The sequence below is a fragment of the Malurus melanocephalus genome, unplaced genomic scaffold, assembly GCF_030028575.1.
Source record: "Malurus melanocephalus ecotype Western Australia unplaced genomic scaffold, MMel_1.1 scaffold_166, whole genome shotgun sequence".
Taxonomy (NCBI): domain Eukaryota; kingdom Metazoa; phylum Chordata; class Aves; order Passeriformes; family Maluridae; genus Malurus; species Malurus melanocephalus.
Window position 1 is genome coordinate 1,366,264 of NW_026623398.1, and position 18,090 is coordinate 1,384,353.

Genomic DNA, 18,090 nt, shown 5'->3' on the forward strand with positions numbered 1-18,090 from the left:
ATTCTCGCCAGCACTTGGAAAGATTCATACAATTCCCGTAACACAGGACACTGAACACATCTTATTACTTACCATGCTACTGGGGGTGTCTCCCACGACTGCTTCTTTTGTTTCTAAAACAGGCTCAGTAAAGCCTTTGTACAGACTGTCTGTCTTCCCATGCTCCTGATCACTTTTCCAAGTATTGCTTGCRTTATCTGCCAATGTTTTCTCTTCAGCAACTTCTGATCCAAGCTCTGATTGTTCTGTTGAGGAAAGAGAACAAASCCCATCTCCTTTGCCTTTACCCTCACATTCTGTGGTGGCACCAGCAACCTGTGAGCTCATGAGCAAATAATTTATCAGCTTCTCTAACTTGCTTGTACTTTCATCTCCAGGTGAGATTTGAAAAATTTCCAGTAGTTCAGAGGTGGCAAGCTTAGGAACCGGAACTTTCATGTCTGTTTCACTCTTCCTTTCATCTGGATCAGCTGTCTTTTGCTTGCAGGATTCCAGYTTCAGAATATCACGAAGAAGGTCAGGACTTCTGCAATCAGGCCGAAGCAGTGAAGGAGCATCACTGTCCCTAGGTTCTGTACACAGCGTGSTAACCATTAATGCAGTTCTGACAGCGTTGCTTATTTGCTTGAGATTTGACCCACCAGGCATTTCACTCACGAGCTGGGTGCTTCTAACCATTTTAAGTAAATTTTGCATTAAAGTTCTGGTATCAGAGTAACTTAGGGATTCATCTTCCTGCTTGCAGTAAACATGTGCCATTTTCAATTTCCTTTGTAATATATTCTCTAAGTCTTCCATTAGTGTGTCAGACGCATCTGCTGATTCTGAAACACCTTCCTTTACTTGAAGATCTTTGCAGGGTCCCATTTCTTTTTGCAATGACTCCATGGACATTTGCTTTCTGAAACCATTTCCAAGGGAAGAAGTCTCACTTACCAAGACATTTTCTCCCTTGGTGTTTTCCAGCATCCCATGTTCATTCTGGGCACCACAATTCAAGTTAGTCCCTATGTTACTCAGAATTGCAGAAGAAACATCAGTGGTATGGGCATGTCTCCCAGAAGGTAGCACTCCACCTCCATCTCCTAATTCTTTGGCATCCTCAATACTTCCTAAAGCATCTGCTTTTATGGGGGAAATTTCACTATCATCGCTGCTTTTGTTTTCTGGAATGTCTTTAAGAACACTGTCAGCATTTTGACAGTTAAGCCTCCCTGTTTCTTTAGTTATGCTAATCTCATTCAGTTTAACTGTATCAGGTGGTGGAAAAGAGTAAGTGCTAAATTCATCTGAATGCTCTTCTTCCATATTTAGCAGAAAATCCTTTTCATTCTGTATACCCTTTTCCCCTCTTTCCACATCCTCAGAACAGAATTCAGTTTTATACAGTTCTGAATGGCCACCTTCTTTTATGCATGTTGTATGTTTTAAAGAAGGAGAAATGTTATCATCTCTCTTAAATTCATCTGATCTTGCACCTCGAATGTCAAGGGCAAYTTGATCAACATTTACTTTTTCTTTACTTGCAACAGGAGTTTCTCTATCAGTTTTAATTACTGTTGCATCAAATATTTCCCCAAGGTTTTCCATCTGAATGGGACTATTGCTTACCCCCTTGACCTCACATTCCTCCATAATATTTACTCTGTTTTTACTTTCTGTAAGAATTTCAAAACCTTTTTCTATTTGACCACGCTTCCAACTGGTGACCAGATGTACTGGGTTACTAAGTGAACTATTATCATTCACATAAGGGATATCTGTAAGCAATTTATCGTCCATTTGGGATGAATTTTCCTTTAGTTGTTCCTTATAATTTAATACTTTTTCCTCTGCAAATGGYGTCTCTCTCTGTCTTTGCCCATGATTTGAATCTAACATTGGCATGGTATTATTGTCTTTATCCATGCTACCAGTTAAACATTCTGAAAGAAGCAAATTTGTCCAAGTACTTTCATCAYCATCAGAAGCTTGCTTTGTAATTAGGTAGTTTGTCACACTGACATCAGATTTCACAGTATCATCAAGAAGCTGAGAAGCTGGAACCCCAAACCGTGTTTCATTGTTCTCTTCACTCTTAGTGGACATCCATTTAGTGTCAAAGGTATTTTCAYACTGAATAGGCTCAGCAGTATCTCGTGATATGTGTTCACTTGCAACACAAGTCCCATATTCATCTTCTGTTTCCTGCTGTCTATCTTCTTCACTTGTATGTGGAAGGCCAAGACAGCTTTCTTCAGAAACACTTGACATTGATTCACATTTTACTGAGCATAGTTTTCCATTTTCATGGYTAGACTGAAATTGCAAAGTATATCCTCTATTGTGGCATAAAGAATTGCAACAGTCATCAATATTCTGATTATTTTCATTGCTCCTTTCTACATCTTCTACAGAAATTAACAGCTGGTCACMTTTACTTATACATTGATGCTGTGAATAAAAAATATCCATTTCATCTTCACTGTCAGAATCAGTGTCAGAATCATCATAACTATCATCATCCTCTTCATAATCTTCCTCCTCCTGCATACTTTCAGATTCCTCCTCACATTGGTCACCTTCTGCTTTCATTTCAACTTCTTCATTTCTGTCTTGTACATCTSCTTCATACATATTCCTTAAATAGCTCATGCCTCCTTCGTTCCTTCCTTCACTCTCCACAGTACCTGGTAACACTTGCTCCTTCTCTCCAAAACTCCCTGTTCTTTCCCTTTCCTCAGGAATTTTTGCCATAGTTTTGGCACTTKCAGAAGCTATAGTTATGCTCTCAGGTTGCCCTTTCACATTTACATGAACATTCTCTCCAGCATTAGCTGCAAGTTCTTGGAAAGAGCTGGTCTCTTTTCTCAGGGTTATTAGACCACCTCTCTCCTCCAGAAAAYCTAATGGAACTGATGTTCCAGCCAGTTCTGGCTCTGGTGTATGATCATTGCCCACCTGCAAGGTATCAAACCCCTCATCACCTTGAGAAGTGTCAGAGGAATCATCATCATCATCATCAATTTGTGGAGTATCATAGACATCACTATCATCATCACCYTGAGGTGTCTCATAGGCATCATCATCACCATCATCCAGCTGAGAGCTGTCCTCTTCAGATGCTACCTCACCACATTCATGCTGCAAGCAGTTACTCTCAAGCTCTGGGATGCCATCATCCCCATCTATTGATGAGTCAGAACTGCTGTCACACGGCAGCAACTTGTGAAATACAAGATCACTTTCTTCTACTGTCAGTGCTGCGCTGCTACTGTCCRCCAGAGGTGATCCATCATGCATGACAGTATCACCACCCAACGAAGGCATGTGGTGCATGTCTATGCTGCGTTCCGGACAGAGTTTATTGTGAAAATCAGTACAATCCTCCAGGAATGACCTTCTGTGTATATTAAGACAGTTCTCTAGGGATGGACCTGTGTATTCCTGTAGAGGTTGCTCACTGTATCCATTGTCTTCAAACAGTGGTGTGACACCACACTGACTAACCAGTTCTTCTGGAAGTCTATATTCAGTGAAAGCACTGACTGGTGAACCAAGACTTCTCTGAAAATTATCTTCCTTGCTGTTTTCCAGTACCATTCTGCTACTATCAGCTTGAAACATGTGAGGTTCATATTTTGTGCACCTTTCCAGCTCCCTCCACATTTCCTGATCTGACAAATCATTCACACTCAAGGAATTTTGTAAGGTTTTATCATTCCTGTTTTCATTATCCAGACTCTCTCCCACATAAACGTCTTCTTTCTCTGTTTCTGAAATAAGATTTGTATTTGAGTCATCTGGAAGATATCCTTCAGTGTTTCCTGAATTTGTCCCCTGATCATTCTGCTTACAGAGTTCTGTCCACTCAGAAACCTCAAAAGAACCTCTGAGTTCATTTCCCTTCATGGAATTTGGAGTGCTGCTTACACCATTTCTGTGTTCTGCAGGGTTAGTTAACAACATCTCCTGYGTGTATTCTGATTGCTCAGTACCAAGAGTACTGCAAACATCTGGCCTACACACTCGGAGATCTTCTTGTGAAGAAATATTCCCAAAGTCATCAAATTGATTTAATTTCCTATTATTACAAGTATTGTCAGCATCCAAAAGAWCACCCTGAACACTGTCTGCTGACTTCAGGTTAATTCCTTTTGAGCTTATGTATTTCTTACTAAACTCCATTTCTGACACACCAGCATTGTACTCAGCATTACCACCTTCCAGCAACATATTGATGACTTCTTGCAGTTGTCCATCATATAACAAAAGTCTCCCTCCAGTGTTTGCATCCATATAACTATTTACCATCAGGTAAGACATGAATAGTTTCTTAGCTTGATCTAGATTATGACATACAGGGTCTTCTCTACCAGAATCTTCACGCTTCTCCTCAGAGTCATGAAATACAGATGGCAGAAATTCRTAAGTTGATAACCATTTTGCAGCATTTTTCCCAGCAGACTTTAATTCTTCTACATTGGGCATTTTATCTGGYAAAGTTACATTGGTCAAAACAGATACAGTATTACTGTCTATAATCCCTGATTCTGCAGCCTTGTCAAGACTGATTATTTCACAAGTTTCTGGAATGTAAAGTGCAGCTATTTTCTTTCTATCATTCAGTATTTTGAATGCCAGCTCATTTGTAATCATATCTTGGTGCAAAGAAGTTGATACAGGGAATATTTCACCAGTGTGAGGCCAAATTAGTCCCACAAAGCCTCTCTGTGCTTCTAATACCAGCAGAGCACTGGTACATGATATTAAGTTGCATTGTACAGCTTCATCAACAGTCAARCGTTGTCCTGTATTTTGACAAAGGATTCCACCAGTCTGAACCTGATGTGTGAGGATCCCACAAGCAGTGTCCTGATCTATCATCCCTTGTTTCATGGCCTCTTCCACAGTCAYTCGTTTCCCTGAGTCTGGGTCAATGATGCCTCCAGACATTAACTGAGCACCCAGCAGCCTGAACATTGTTTCTCTGTCAATGAGCCCTTCATGGGCTGCCCTCAAAATAGTTATTTTCCTTCCACATTTGAACACAATTCTACCTTTTTCCTGTGGTTTCACAGGTAGAAGTCTTAAGCCTGTTCCCTCATGTATTATGCTTCTATGAACCATCTGTTCAAGGGAAATTTTCTCAGCATAGTTGGGGTCTATGAGATCTTTACATGTGTCTTGTCTTTCCAGAAGTTTTGCATATAATGCTGGAGAAATCAGGTTTCTCTGGAAAGCATTCTGCAAAGACAGCTTTTCTCCAGTAGATGGCAAAATCAAATACCCACTTGAAAGCTGATTCTCAAGAATTTTAATAGCCAGGGGTTCTGAAATTAGACCTTGTCCTAAAGCTGAAACAACTGGAATATTTGCTAATGATGATTCTGACATAAGCTTCTTTGCATTACTTAATTCTTGCAGCTGCAACAGAATCTGCTCATCAATTAAGGCATGAGCTTTAGCTTCTTCCAAATCATAAACCACTCCTAATTCTGGAGAAACTATTCCAGAAAGAATCAGCTGATTCTCGAGCAATCTAATTCCAGTGTCATAGTCAAGAAAACCTCTTAAAACAGACTGAAAGACTGAAAGGACTTCTCCAGTTGTTTGGTCAATGACACCAGCAATGACTTTATTCACCTAAAAGGGAATATAAAAGAGAAGCTATCACTATTGCTGAACTGTGTAATTAAAATTTTATTCTGATTTTGAATGCATGATAAGCATAAAAACATGTACTTACCAGGCCTGGAGGAATGCTGTGAATGTTAGCAGCTCAAATGCGCAAGTGATCTATGTCAGTCATTCAACAGCACACGATGTGATAAAAGATTTAAAACCAACATGCATCTGTGAATTGAAAACCTATGCTTTGCATACATAAACAAGGTTAGTGGAAGACAATAGAAGAAATGATTGCAGAGAGAGCAAATAGAACATATACCTGAAAGACACATTTTCATGCTTTAAATGTCTGTGAAAGGTTAGAATATTTGGAAACAGTATGTGATTCAACATAACCATGCTATCATGTTTACAGCATACAGCATTTCTGTATATACACTCAACAAAATGGAATCAGATACTCTAGCACCAAATATTGCATTTAGTTTGCATGGAAAGCATGAAGTCAGTTTGGCAATATTATTTGAACTCATTACACGGACACTGCCTCTGTATGTTTATGAGAACACTCACTATAAGATAATTTTTGAGAACTCCATATTTAAGACTAATGTCCATTAACAAACATATATCCATAATGTCTCGGAGCTAATTGTATTATATCCTCCCATTCTCACACCCAGAAAAATTTTAAGAAAAACTGGAAGTAGATCTCTTCTAAGACATTTCTGAGTGATATATGGGAGAGATTAACATGTTATTTTATGGTGTGATTTTTGCAGCAGAAACACAGACTTATCTAGCAGTCAGAGRATGGCTTTTAAGAGAAGAGTTAAGAGATGAATGATTTGCTTATCTTTCTTCATGCAAGGCACACATTATTAAGACTMTTCACAAAAGAATTCTGATGAATAGAATGTTCATATGCACAGGTAAGGTCACATACATTATTTCATAGCAAATACACCACACCTTCAATTAAATATCAAGTTCCTGTTAATTGCAGCTTCTTCTTTTGCTCATCATGTGTGGTTTGAAAACCATGCAGTAAATCTCAAGAGAGACTGAAATCTAAATTTCAATCTTGTTACCTTTTCTTCCATCTTTTCATCACCCAGATGTGCTTCCTGCAGCTGCTTCAAAGCTTCATTGGATAACAWGCTGTAGCTCTCCTGGAGGGATCTAACTTGCTTTTCCATTTCATGTCTCTCTTCATCTGTCATTCTATTATGAAAAAAAAAATGGAGGAAGGAGATCTCTGGATAATTTGTAACTTGTTGGGAGTGACCTGCCTACCTTCACTTAAAAATGGGGAGCAAAAATGAGCACGAGTAGTCTGGAAAATTACAAAGATGTTCAAGAAATCTACAATTTGATTGCAGTTATTCAGGAAAAGAAGCATTTAATCTTTGCAGGGGCCTTTGTCTACTGATTACCAGTCAAGACAGGTAACAGAACCAACAAGCAGTCATGAGATATCTCAGCAATTTAGTATCTTAAACTGTCTGTTTTCATACACAGATGAAATAATGTCACAAGATATGTAGTTCAAGTACCTATTTACTACAAATTTGGTAATTATTTTGACTTCAAATGAAAGTTTAAATATCTAATATTTTTAAGATTACCAAAAGTATATAAATTAAGTCAAATTCTTGAAATAAATACCAAATGAGAAGACGAAATACCCTGAACTGTACATGAAATGCAACTRGAACTATAAGATGAAGATATGWTTTCTTTTAAAGAAAATTGTATGTATTAATCCAATTAATTAGCATTATTTGAAAAATAAAAAAATTGCRTACTTGTCACAGTGCYTAGCTAAAAATGATTGAGTAGTCTGCAGAGCTTCAGCTATTTGTTCTTTCTTGGTTGACATTTCATGAAGGGAAATCTGAAAAATAAATAACCTGTGTTCAAGACTTAACTACGTACATAAAAACAAACAAACAAACAAACAAAACTGTATTTGTATCTGGGACTAATCTCAATAATATAAGAGTTTGATTTTTTAAAAAATACTGGCTATCATTAGAGCAATATTATTTACTGAGCTTTTATCATTTCTATAAGGGAAAGTCATTGTGGTATGCCTTTGGATTAAGTAAGCTGTTTGTTAGAAAACTATTGGGCAAAACAAAAAGAATACATTTCAGAATGTCATTTGATGGAAAATTACCAAATAATTTAAAATCACTTCTTATAGTTGCCACAATTTACAGCAGGTTTATAAAGGTTGTGTACRATGGTCATGTCAAGAAGTTGCTCACCAAAATCAGAGATAACAAACTTTTGAAAAACATATCAGAAGACCACAAGCCTTTATGGCAATCACTAACAGAGACAAATRCAAGATGAGACACTTGGAAAATATTAATTATTAATTAATATTCTCCACACTATCAGTTCTSTGTCAGTCTCACTACCGGAATTGTTCTGGTAGAAGAATTTGTGAGAATTTGATCTTCTAACTTTCCTGAGAATATCCCTGCAGTCTCTACAAAGAAATGCACTCATTTGRATAAACAAAGACAAATTATCAAAAGGGAGTGTGCAAGCTGGAGGTATTTTCAAGGTAGGTGCTAGAACTCAAACAAGGTGCTTGGGCCCTTCATTCACCTGGGTCTGGYGGGCACAATCAATTCTGTCCTTGTGTGCACTGTACCAAAACAGTCTCCCTTTGCAACCACCAGCAGCAAGCCACAAACTCACTTGTGCTGCTTGCACAGAACCAAGAAAACCACTGCATGCACTAGGCAAGATGATGTGAGCAGGCTGAAGTAGCAGCTGGGGTCATGAGATCCACTTTACTCAGGGAAGCAGTGTCACTGTGGCTGCTGTGTGCACCCTGGCACTACTGGCATCAGCTTCTCTTCCCAGGTACTGGCAACTGTACACCCCACAGCAWCAGCAGTCCACTGTGCCAAATGTATTTCAGCTGACATTAGCTATCAAATCACCAGTTTCTGCATGTTTCAACATAACTTTTCGAGGTGCCACTGCTAGTCAGTGCAGACACAAACCCAAGCACCCTGAAAGGTGCAGMTGCCTCACCAGGCTATTTCACAAGGGAAGCAAAGGCCCTCAGCACACACCCATATCCCACAGGAAGGAGTATGTCCAGAGGAAGCCAAGGCAGACAGCTTACAGGTTACTCACTGAAGGCTCAGGTTGGACTGAGGAGATGACACCCACAGTTGCTGTGGGAAGCTGGGATGTCCTAAGGAGCTGAGTGCTGACCCAACACTGATAAAGGTTTGCAGTGTTGTCATTAACAAGGGCAGAAGAGGACCTGCTCTGAACACTTTTGCAAATCCTGATCCTAACTACAAGCAATTTACCAATCAATGTCCAAATCAATGTAAGTTYACTTCCTCCAGTACATATAGGGACAAACTCAGAGCTAGCACTGYGGTCTMTGAACAAGCTGTGTCCTGGAGCAGYGGCCATCAGGACTGCCAACCTTCCCAAACAGCAAGCTGGATTATGCACACACTGCTCCAGTGGCTCTAGCACCAGCCAGCATCACCAAAATAAAAACACAGGAACAGGCTGCCAGGAGGCCCAAAATCATGTCTGCATGACGACACATCCAGCCCTGTATTGAGAAATGTGGGCAAGGCACCGCTCTGTCCCTCTGCTGCTCAGCGGGCAGGTAGGCCTTCACCGACTGAAACCTTTGTAGGTGAAACTAAGCTRTTTTTTGTGGGGCAAGCCTGGCAGAGGAGGTCCTAGAAATGACAGGAAACTTCACAGATTGATGTTTATGGTCAGTTACAACTGTAGACAGTGACAGTGTCCTGTTAAACACAAAGGTATCAAGGTGGGCTCTTCCAACAGCCTGTGGTCTGGGTGTGACAACAAAGAGGCCTCAGTCAACAGCTGCTGCACTTCCCAGGACAGCAGTTTTGATTATTCCTCAAGAGGACCCCTCACATTAACTTTCCAAAAGCAAATAAATAGAAACTTGGCCCTCAGGCCCCTCCTACTGACTTTCCCCTTCCTGGTGCACAAAATGCCATCCTGACAGAATGTACTCTCTGTCTACGGAGGCTCAGTATAAGTGTGCAGGGTCCAGTTTCTCTAAAATGGTATTTTGCAGTGTCAGAACATGTCACACGTTAGATCTGCAAAAAGCAGTGGAATCTTCTTCCTGAGGAACATGCTTGTGCCCCAAAACATTGATGTTCATTTACCCAACCCTCTACTCACAAACAAATGTGATATTACATCCTGAGGAAAATGTGGATGGTGGTTTGTAGGGAAAAAATGTATTTATGGATATTTTGGCATTTTAATCCATGCAAAAACCTAAAAAGAGCAAGTGGTGTTTTATTAAAAGACATCTGTGTACCTGCTGCTTAGGTAAATCTGTCTTTTCAGCCTTTTCTCCTTCTTCTTTGCTGAGTGTCTTGCTGAGGTTTGACACCCATTTGAGTAAATCCCCAGCTTTCTCAACATGTTCCTTCTTTTCCTCTTCCATTGATTTCTGATGAGTGCCATGAATTATAAAAAAACATGTAAACGTGAATTCTTGAAATACGTAACATTAATGTCCATAGAAACACTATGGACATAATAATAATTCTACCATGATGTCATTATTATCACCACATAAACATTARATGATTTCTTTTTATTCACAACCACATGCGTTACTATGACACCTTGATGTAGGAACAAAAATGCCACATAATTATAGACATTAACAAAAGAATCACTCAAGTGACTTGTAATTATGATATAGGTGCTTATTCATACACACATACAATCATTATAAAATGACTGATAAAGAGAAAAAGCATAGCTTCCCAGCCATTGCTCAGCACATAAAATCTAAAAAATACTTGCATATAAAGTATATTTGAATTGCTGCCTTTGCATTACCCTCAGGTAAGAATATGTACAACCAGCATAGGATAACAGTATTTTGGAAATTATGCACGTGGACTATCAAATTACAACTAGGAAGAATACATTGTTTTTATGTCTACAGAAAACAATGAAAAATAAAAGTAAAATACTGAGACATTTAATCTCTTTCCGCACAGARAAACATACTCCTTTCATATAAGCACAATCTGTTAGGTGGACATTCATCAATACGGAGAAAACATGCTTAAACCCCTCCATTACCACAAGTGAAAATGGATTTAATTTCATTTGATTTTTTAAAATTTGATACGTAGTTTTAATTCATTTGCCTATTAAAGAAAACAATTCTAAAAAAATCCAACCTGTAATGAGAGAAAAACTCAGGACACAACACACAAYTTTTTGGTGTAAGCTGCCCATTAAAATTAATGACATACCAGTGTGCGAAAAAGTACTGATGCATGTGTGTTTACWGTATTGCAGATTTAATCCTTGTATATTTTATTGCCACTCTAATGAAACAAACGGTATCTGCAAACATATTTGTAATTTTAATTTAAATAACAGGTCATATGAAATACTACACTGTKTTCACTCACAAAATGGGCAATCCCTCTCAATCTTCAGTGTACGAATATGATTCTTGTCTCACCTAAGTCTACCCACTTTGCACTAACATTAACTTCACCAGCCTCAGTACAATTTCTCATTTACTCTATCTACATTTAAGGTAACAACAGACAAGGCCTTCAGGTAAAGACTGAACACATAGATTGCGTTTTGAAATTATGAATCTGCCTGTCTATAAATTTCAGTTTTGCAGTAAGTAATATCTAATTTCAGTTTCARTGGTTTATGCTAATCAGCTGTTCACAATAATTAGTTTTACAGCAACTCATTAATGCTAGAAAATGCTATTTCTGATTTTCCATAAAGGCCATCACAGATCTTCTCCTTAAMTTTCACAGGTTTTAAAGCAGAGCCCAAAATGAGTACTGATATGTTTCATCCACTATGAATTATAGTAAAGACTGGAAATTCCCGTTTTCATAGGCTGAGCTGCTTCTAACAACCGCAGCCCAGTGTGGCAATCAAAAACAGCTCTCTCTAAAGCTTCTTTGTAGGTTATCTTCTTCTTCGTTTTGGGGCACGTTAAAACTTTAATGTGCAATTTTTCATCCTTCATCTTTGTAGCTGTGATAGCATCAATAACACCATTCTTAATTGCATCTTCCATTGTTAACCTGGAATGAGACTTTGGATCTATCAAGCCACCAGTCAARTACTGATACTCCAGGCAGCGCATGCCCATTTCTTTGTCTATGGCACTTAAATGCACAGCTTCAACAGCTGACATAACAGTGTTCCTTACAGGATGAATGATCCCAGTAAAGATCAGCTCACACTGCTGGATTTGCTTGGCACAAACATCATCAATTAACTCCCTTTGCAAAGCTTCTGAAACACTGTACCTTTTCCCCGTAAATGGATCAATTATACCTCCAGTACTAACCTGAGCTTCAAGACATCGGAGGGCAGTAACTCTGTCTACCAAATTTTTGCGTGAGGCTTTCAAGACTGGAATTCTTTCATTGGTTTCAGAAAGCCAGAACCCTGCAATAGGACTGTTTAAATTTTTATTTGGCTGTGAACTGCTAACTAAAATATCACCAAACTCATTAACTGTGATTAAGCCCTCCTTATATTTGTTGACTAATGCTCTGTCAATTCTTCCCTGATTTAAGGTCTCCTCAATATTGAACTGTACACCCGTTTTAAGATCTGTAAGCAAAAGAAAAGAATTGCCATCAGAGTCAAAACATGTGGACTCCTTCCAATCAAATTCCTGCTTTGAAAGCTCAAGATAGGTAGCCTTATCAATGTAATTTTTTTGATAAGCCTCATATGAAGTCAATTCATCTCCTGTGTCAACATTTACTACAGAAATTTTATGACTTTTCTCTGCTGATGGGCTGCTTATTTTCCTTTCACCAACTGGAAGCAGAAAGCATTTACTGCTTACACTGAACAAACACATTTTCAGCAAATCAGAGTAGTACATAGCCTTCCTATTATTTGGATTGTGGAAACATTTTGCATTACTTGAAGGTTCATGCAAAAATTTAAAAATTGTATTATTAAGCAAGCCAACCTGCACGGCAGCTTCTGGAGGTACACGAACACTTCTTACAGGATCAATAACMCCTCCACTTGCAATTTGAGCCTCAAGGATATTTTTACCTTTTTGTCTTTCTAAAAGTTGAGCTTCCACAGCCTGAAACACAGACAGCACTTTCCCAGAATAGCAGTAACCCAAAACAGCTTTYTCTGCCTCAAGCAATCTACTCTTGAATTCACTATCTGCAAGCCCTGTAACAAAAGAATCATCAACAGAGAATTTCTGACCTGTTGTGGGATCAATAATGAAACCAGTAGCTGCTTGGGCCTCCAAAAATGCTAATGCCAGTGCTTTCCCTATGGTTTTTCTCTTTGCTGCTACAGCAAAAGAGAGTATYTCTTTGCTGGATTCAAGGTACAGCCCAGCTATAGCTGTAGGTTTAGTTAAAAATTTTYCAAGACTTTTCTGAACCTCATCAATAGTTTTCTGCCCTGAAATGAGTTGCTCAACTGTGACCCTGTCTAAAAGTTTGACTTCGATCAACTGTCTGGCAGTTACATYATGTCGGAGACCTTGAAATTTAATAGTATCATATTCCTCTGTAAAATACTCCAGCTGAGTAGTATCATCAACAGTTCTCAAAACCTCTTCTCCTAAGAAAGAGCTCATCTTTGCAAAGTCTTCTTTCCTAAACCCTTCGGAAGTTTTGTATCCCTGAAACATTCTCTCTTCATTACCAAAAGTCTTGTCATGTTCTTGGTTTAATGTTGTGACTTCAACATGCATGTCATAGTGCTTGTTCTTCACTATCTGTAAATAGGAAGTTTTTSACACAGTGAGAAATACAACTGCAAACTGTGCTGTACATCATTCACTCCTAAATCCGCCACCAGAGAAACCAAAGGGAGAACTTGAATGCAAGTCAGAAAAGAGAACTGCTACTAGAATTGATGAGGAGAAATAYATAGAGAGCTTGAGTTTTGAACTGCATTTGCCATTTCAAATATTTATTCAATAACAGGAATATGACTAGACTAAGCATCAGTTACTGTTGTTTTTTACTAAATGAGCTTACAGATGTTAATCAAAGCTTACTTTGGCCAATAATGATACAAGTGTATGTCAATTCTTATTTCCAATACAAACTTTTAAAATAATTTCTTTAGACATTAACAAGTCTGATAATAAGGTTTAACATAAAGCTTTTTGTGTTAAGTAAGACAGAAGYGGTTCCCTTCACCAAGGCAGGAACATAAGAAATTTTAAACAGAATAGTAATAAAGAATAATTAAAACCAACCAACCAAACTAGTAAAAAGCAGCATTAGGAAGGCAAACCCCCACAAAATGTTGTGTGTACCTCCAAGGGATGCAGGTTTACCACTCCTAATTCATGTTTTGTGTCTTCTCCGTGTCTGATAGTTTGTCTGGAACTGTGTAGGTTCCTGTTTCTCAGTGTGTCCCTTTCAGATGTTCCAGAGATTTGACTTGCTTTATCAAAAGTTATCTGGAACTGCGTACTCATCTGTGAAACAAACTCTGTAAAAGACTGTGAACTTGAATCTTCTAATGATTGGTTTATGCTTGACATCTGAAACTGCACCTCTCTGGGTATTTTATCATCAGCACTCACGTACAATGTATTTTCTTCTATTTGATCAGATTTAATACCTGATCTCTCCTGTTTCTGCCTTAACAAAGGTGAACTTGGTTTTGTATGTGGAGGAAGCTGCTCAAATTCTTTAGCTGCAGTCTCACTCAGGTAATTGAAATCATTCCCTCTTCTCTCACAGCTCAATTTAAATCCAGAATCTTGGAGCTTATTGTTTTGCTGAACTTCATTCTGAAATGAAAGAAACCTGTGTTCACTCTCCCTGACCTGCAGATCCATCTTCTGTTTCAAGCTCTCAACCACGCGCTTCTGTGCTTCCAGCTCTTCCTCGAGTTTCCTGCACTTCTGGTGATAGTCCATTTCAGCCTGCTTCTCTTGCTGTAGTTGTTCATGACATTTTTTAAGCCTTTCTTGCAGATCCTCCATTTGCCTCTTGTAAAATATGATGTTCTCCTCAGCCATATGCTTTTCTTGCTGAAGAGCAACACATTCTAGTTTTATACCAGAAATGTCCTTTTCTGTCATGCTATGGCTTTCCAGTAATTTTTCAACTTTTTTCCTAAATTCCTCTGCAGAGTGTTTAAACTTAATGGATTCTTCCTGAAACAGAATCATCTTTTTGCGTGCCATCTGTTCATCCAGAGTCTTCTGATGAAGTTCATCCTGCAATTTTTTTAATTTGCTACTTAGTTCTTGTATGTGAGCTTGTTGTAGCTCTATCTTCTGTTCACTCATTCTCTTTTCCATAGTTAGAGCATTCATCTGAGCATTTAAATTTTTAATCTCCCGGTCAATGCTAAGGGTGGAAGCATTTTGTTTATCACATTTTTGTTTATAGTCATTAGCTAAATCTTTTGTTTTGGCTAGATCAACTTCTAGGCTTTTGATTTTACATATGAATTCTTGCTCAATTATTGTTTGCTTGTGCAATTGTTCATTKGTTGTACGCAATTGTTCTTTGAAACCATCTGCTAGAGCTTTTAATGCATCATTTTTCCTCTGAATATTTTGTTTCTCCAAAGCCATCTTCTCTGATTCAGACTGAATTTGCTTCATCTGTAGTTTTGTTTCAGTATTCCATTTATTAAGCTCTTCTATCTGTTGTTTCAATCTTTCTGACACCTGATTGCTTTTAGTTAATTCATTCTTCAGCATCTGAATTTCATGCTGGTTTTCATTCTCTACCTTGGTTTTGTGAAGCAACTGTTCTTTAATTTTCTTATATTGGTCTTGAAGATTATTTGCTTCTCCTTTGCATGACTGTGTTCTGTGTTCAGCTGCCAGCTTCTCTTTCTGAAGGGAACTGATTTGTGCATTTAAATGTTGGATGGTGATTTCAGTTTTTGTCAGTGATCTGGTTAATTCCTCTACTTCTCTTTTTAGTTGTGTCTTTTCGTGCTGAAGAGATTTCAACTCCTCCTGATAATTCATCTTAATTTTCTTAAGATCCATAGCTTCTTGCATCATCTCTTCAGCTTTATCTGTGCTTCGCTGTAGCTGCCTGTCCAGTTCTTTCAACTGTTGCAAATATCCCTGCTCTATTTGGTCTTTCTCCTCCAATTTAATTTTTAGGCATTTAAGTTCACTGTTAACTTTATCTAGTTTTTCTTTTAATAAGCGAGACTTTTCTTCTGTTGATGATTTTTGAAGCTCAATTTCATTAATTTCATATTTCAGGTCTTTAATCGTTTTATCAGCTTTTTTGTTAGCAAGGGTCAACTCATCTATCTTTTGTTTAAGCTCTTCTACTTTCTTGGCTTCTAGTTTCTTCTGGAAACTCGTAATTTCAGAATCAATCCTACAATGGCTGCCTTGCCCAGCTGTGAAAGTTGGCAGGGAAGTTTCCCKAGTTACAGAGTATGTGCCTTCAACAACCTTCCTTCTGGATCCAGTTCTTTCTCTTTCTTGCAGCTTTATTTCTGATAGGCTCAWTTTAAAGTCAAGATCATGTTCCATTTGCTTGATGAGCTTCATAAGTTTCTCTTCTCCATCTGTTTTTTTCTTCAGTTCCTGCATCAAGGTTTTTTTTTGTTTCTCTAAATCATGAAGATTASTATCTTTTCTTCTTAGAAGCTCTTCAAGGTTTCTTCTGGTAAAGGTGCTTTCTTCTATTTCATTTCGAAAAGCACGCAGGTTTTCTTCCAGTATACTTCTTTGAGTCTCTGCCTGAAAAATGAACTGCTTTACACACTCCAACTCCTGCTCTGCATCTTCTTTATCTTTCTCAATGCTTTCTAGATCCATACGACACTGCTTTGCCTCTTGCTCGGCCTTGGTTTTCTGAACACGCATCTCCTCCATGTCCTTTTGCTGCTTCTTCCGCTCTTTTTCTGCAGCTTCTCTCACTTTAGGGAGCTCCTGTTCCACCTGGATTTTTTGTTTCTTCATATTCTCCAACATCTCCTCAAGTGTTTTTACCTTTCCCATGAGTTTTTTATTCTCATCMACTGTGCTATTTTGCTGAGCCATTAGATTTGAATATGCCTGACGTGCAGATGTTTCCTTATTTCTTAAAATCTGTAAAAGAGTAAATAAGTTGGAATGCACTTTTTGTAATACAGCATATGGAACATATTAGGCTCTTAGAAAAGCAGGAGGGAAAATACTTACTCACATATATTTGGAACGTCCAGAAAGGAGGACAAGCAGTTCCCACCACCATCACCTTCTCTTGAAGGCTTCAGGAAGTCACCATTAGCCAAACATGAAACCCTTGACAAAGACATCCACAAAGCGAAGAAGTCCTGAAGCCTCTCACTTCAGTCAGATGCCTCTTAGCGGAAAGCAACGCCAGTTTGCATAGGCTTTCTCTCCAAACAAATAGGTAGAGCAAACCATGAGCCAAACACAGTGTGCAAGAATTCCCACGGAGAAAGTGGCCTACCATTTGTCAATGAGCTCAGCAGGAACTGTTAGAAGAATTGAAGCTTGCAAGCACAAATGACATAAGAAAAGTTCAGAAATCCCCTCCAAGAATAGAAGCAGTATCTAGAGTTAGAACCAAGATGCAGGAGCTCCAGAAAGAGAAGTATCTAAACCCCAGTACATCTGTGCTCCACAGTGCGCTCCCCGGTCCCAATGTATCCCCTGCCTCAGCTGAGGGATTAGTAAGAGCACAGCTGCTCTGCAGTGTAGACACAAAGTGTAAACATGGTAATTAGGAAACTYCTAATGAAAACCAGTTGGCTAGTAGTCTCCACATATTGGCAGATCCAGAGCAACTCTTYTAAGCAAGATGTGTAATCACCAATAATAATATAGTTGAAACTATACATACCTTGTCTTCATTAGCACTACTTGGTGCTAAGTTACCAAATGTGAGCTAACATGAAGTAAGAGCACACCTATATTCCTATGATCACACAAACACGGCACGAAGGGTAATGACAGCAGCATTTTCAAACAAACAAAATGTTGAGTTAGTTAAAATTTACCAGTTTGACTTAATTTTTCATATGATATGTGAGACATTTCCTAAAAGGCTAATGCAAAGGCAGCTTCTTCAGTTCCTCTCCATATTTTCCTGTATTGTAATTTTGAACAGCCCACAAAAGAAACAAAATATTTTAACTGATTTGCTATCAGGTCTCTTATTCTAACAAAGACACAAAACCTAATGTATTAAGCTTGAAAAAGAAGACCTAAAAATACAGATACAGTCACAAACTGTACCTTCTTAGATTTTATTTTTCTAATGAACATGCTGAGCATCAGCTGGGTGGAGAAAAGGATGGCAAATATTAACACAAAATAAACATAAAAATTAATTTCTAAAAATTTAAAAAATCTAAGCATCTCAAAATGCACAGTAATTGATGCATCATTAGCATATTCATTGTTTAAATTATGTTCAATCAACCTTAAATCACTTG

General features: G+C 38.3%; 2 protein-coding genes across 10 annotated transcripts in view; both read right to left on the minus strand.

Annotated features, from left to right (window-relative positions):
• LOC130577098 (dystonin-like) overlaps positions 1 to 18,090 on the minus strand; it is a 292,211-nt gene that overhangs the window by 106,656 nt on the left and 167,465 nt on the right. For 7 of the 8 annotated variants that reach the window (XM_057372216.1, XM_057372215.1, XM_057372219.1 and 4 more), the window contains 3 exons: positions 9,968 to 10,102; positions 7,419 to 7,507; positions 6,702 to 6,834 (listed from right to left, as the gene is read on the minus strand). In XM_057372216.1, coding sequence (XP_057228199.1) covers positions 6,702 to 6,834; positions 7,419 to 7,507; positions 9,968 to 10,102 — 357 coding nt within the window. Of the gene's footprint in view, positions 1 to 72; positions 5,626 to 6,701; positions 6,835 to 7,418; positions 7,508 to 9,967; positions 10,103 to 18,090 lie in introns of all 8 variants that reach the window. The other variant, XM_057372214.1, reaches the window with a different exon arrangement.
• LOC130577099 (plectin-like) lies at positions 10,771 to 17,833 on the minus strand. Of its 2 annotated transcripts, none has more exons than XM_057372223.1 (3): positions 16,833 to 17,833; positions 13,967 to 16,735; positions 10,771 to 13,417 (listed from the first exon to the last, which is right to left on the minus strand). In XM_057372223.1, exons 1-3 carry the CDS (start codon positions 16,878 to 16,880, stop codon positions 11,501 to 11,503), a joined length of 4,734 nt encoding a protein of 1,577 aa, XP_057228206.1. In that variant the 5' UTR covers positions 16,881 to 17,833; the 3' UTR covers positions 10,771 to 11,500. The 2 variants fall into 2 exon arrangements, with proteins under 2 accessions (XP_057228206.1, XP_057228207.1); XM_057372224.1 differs by having other exon boundaries at positions 16,829 to 16,868.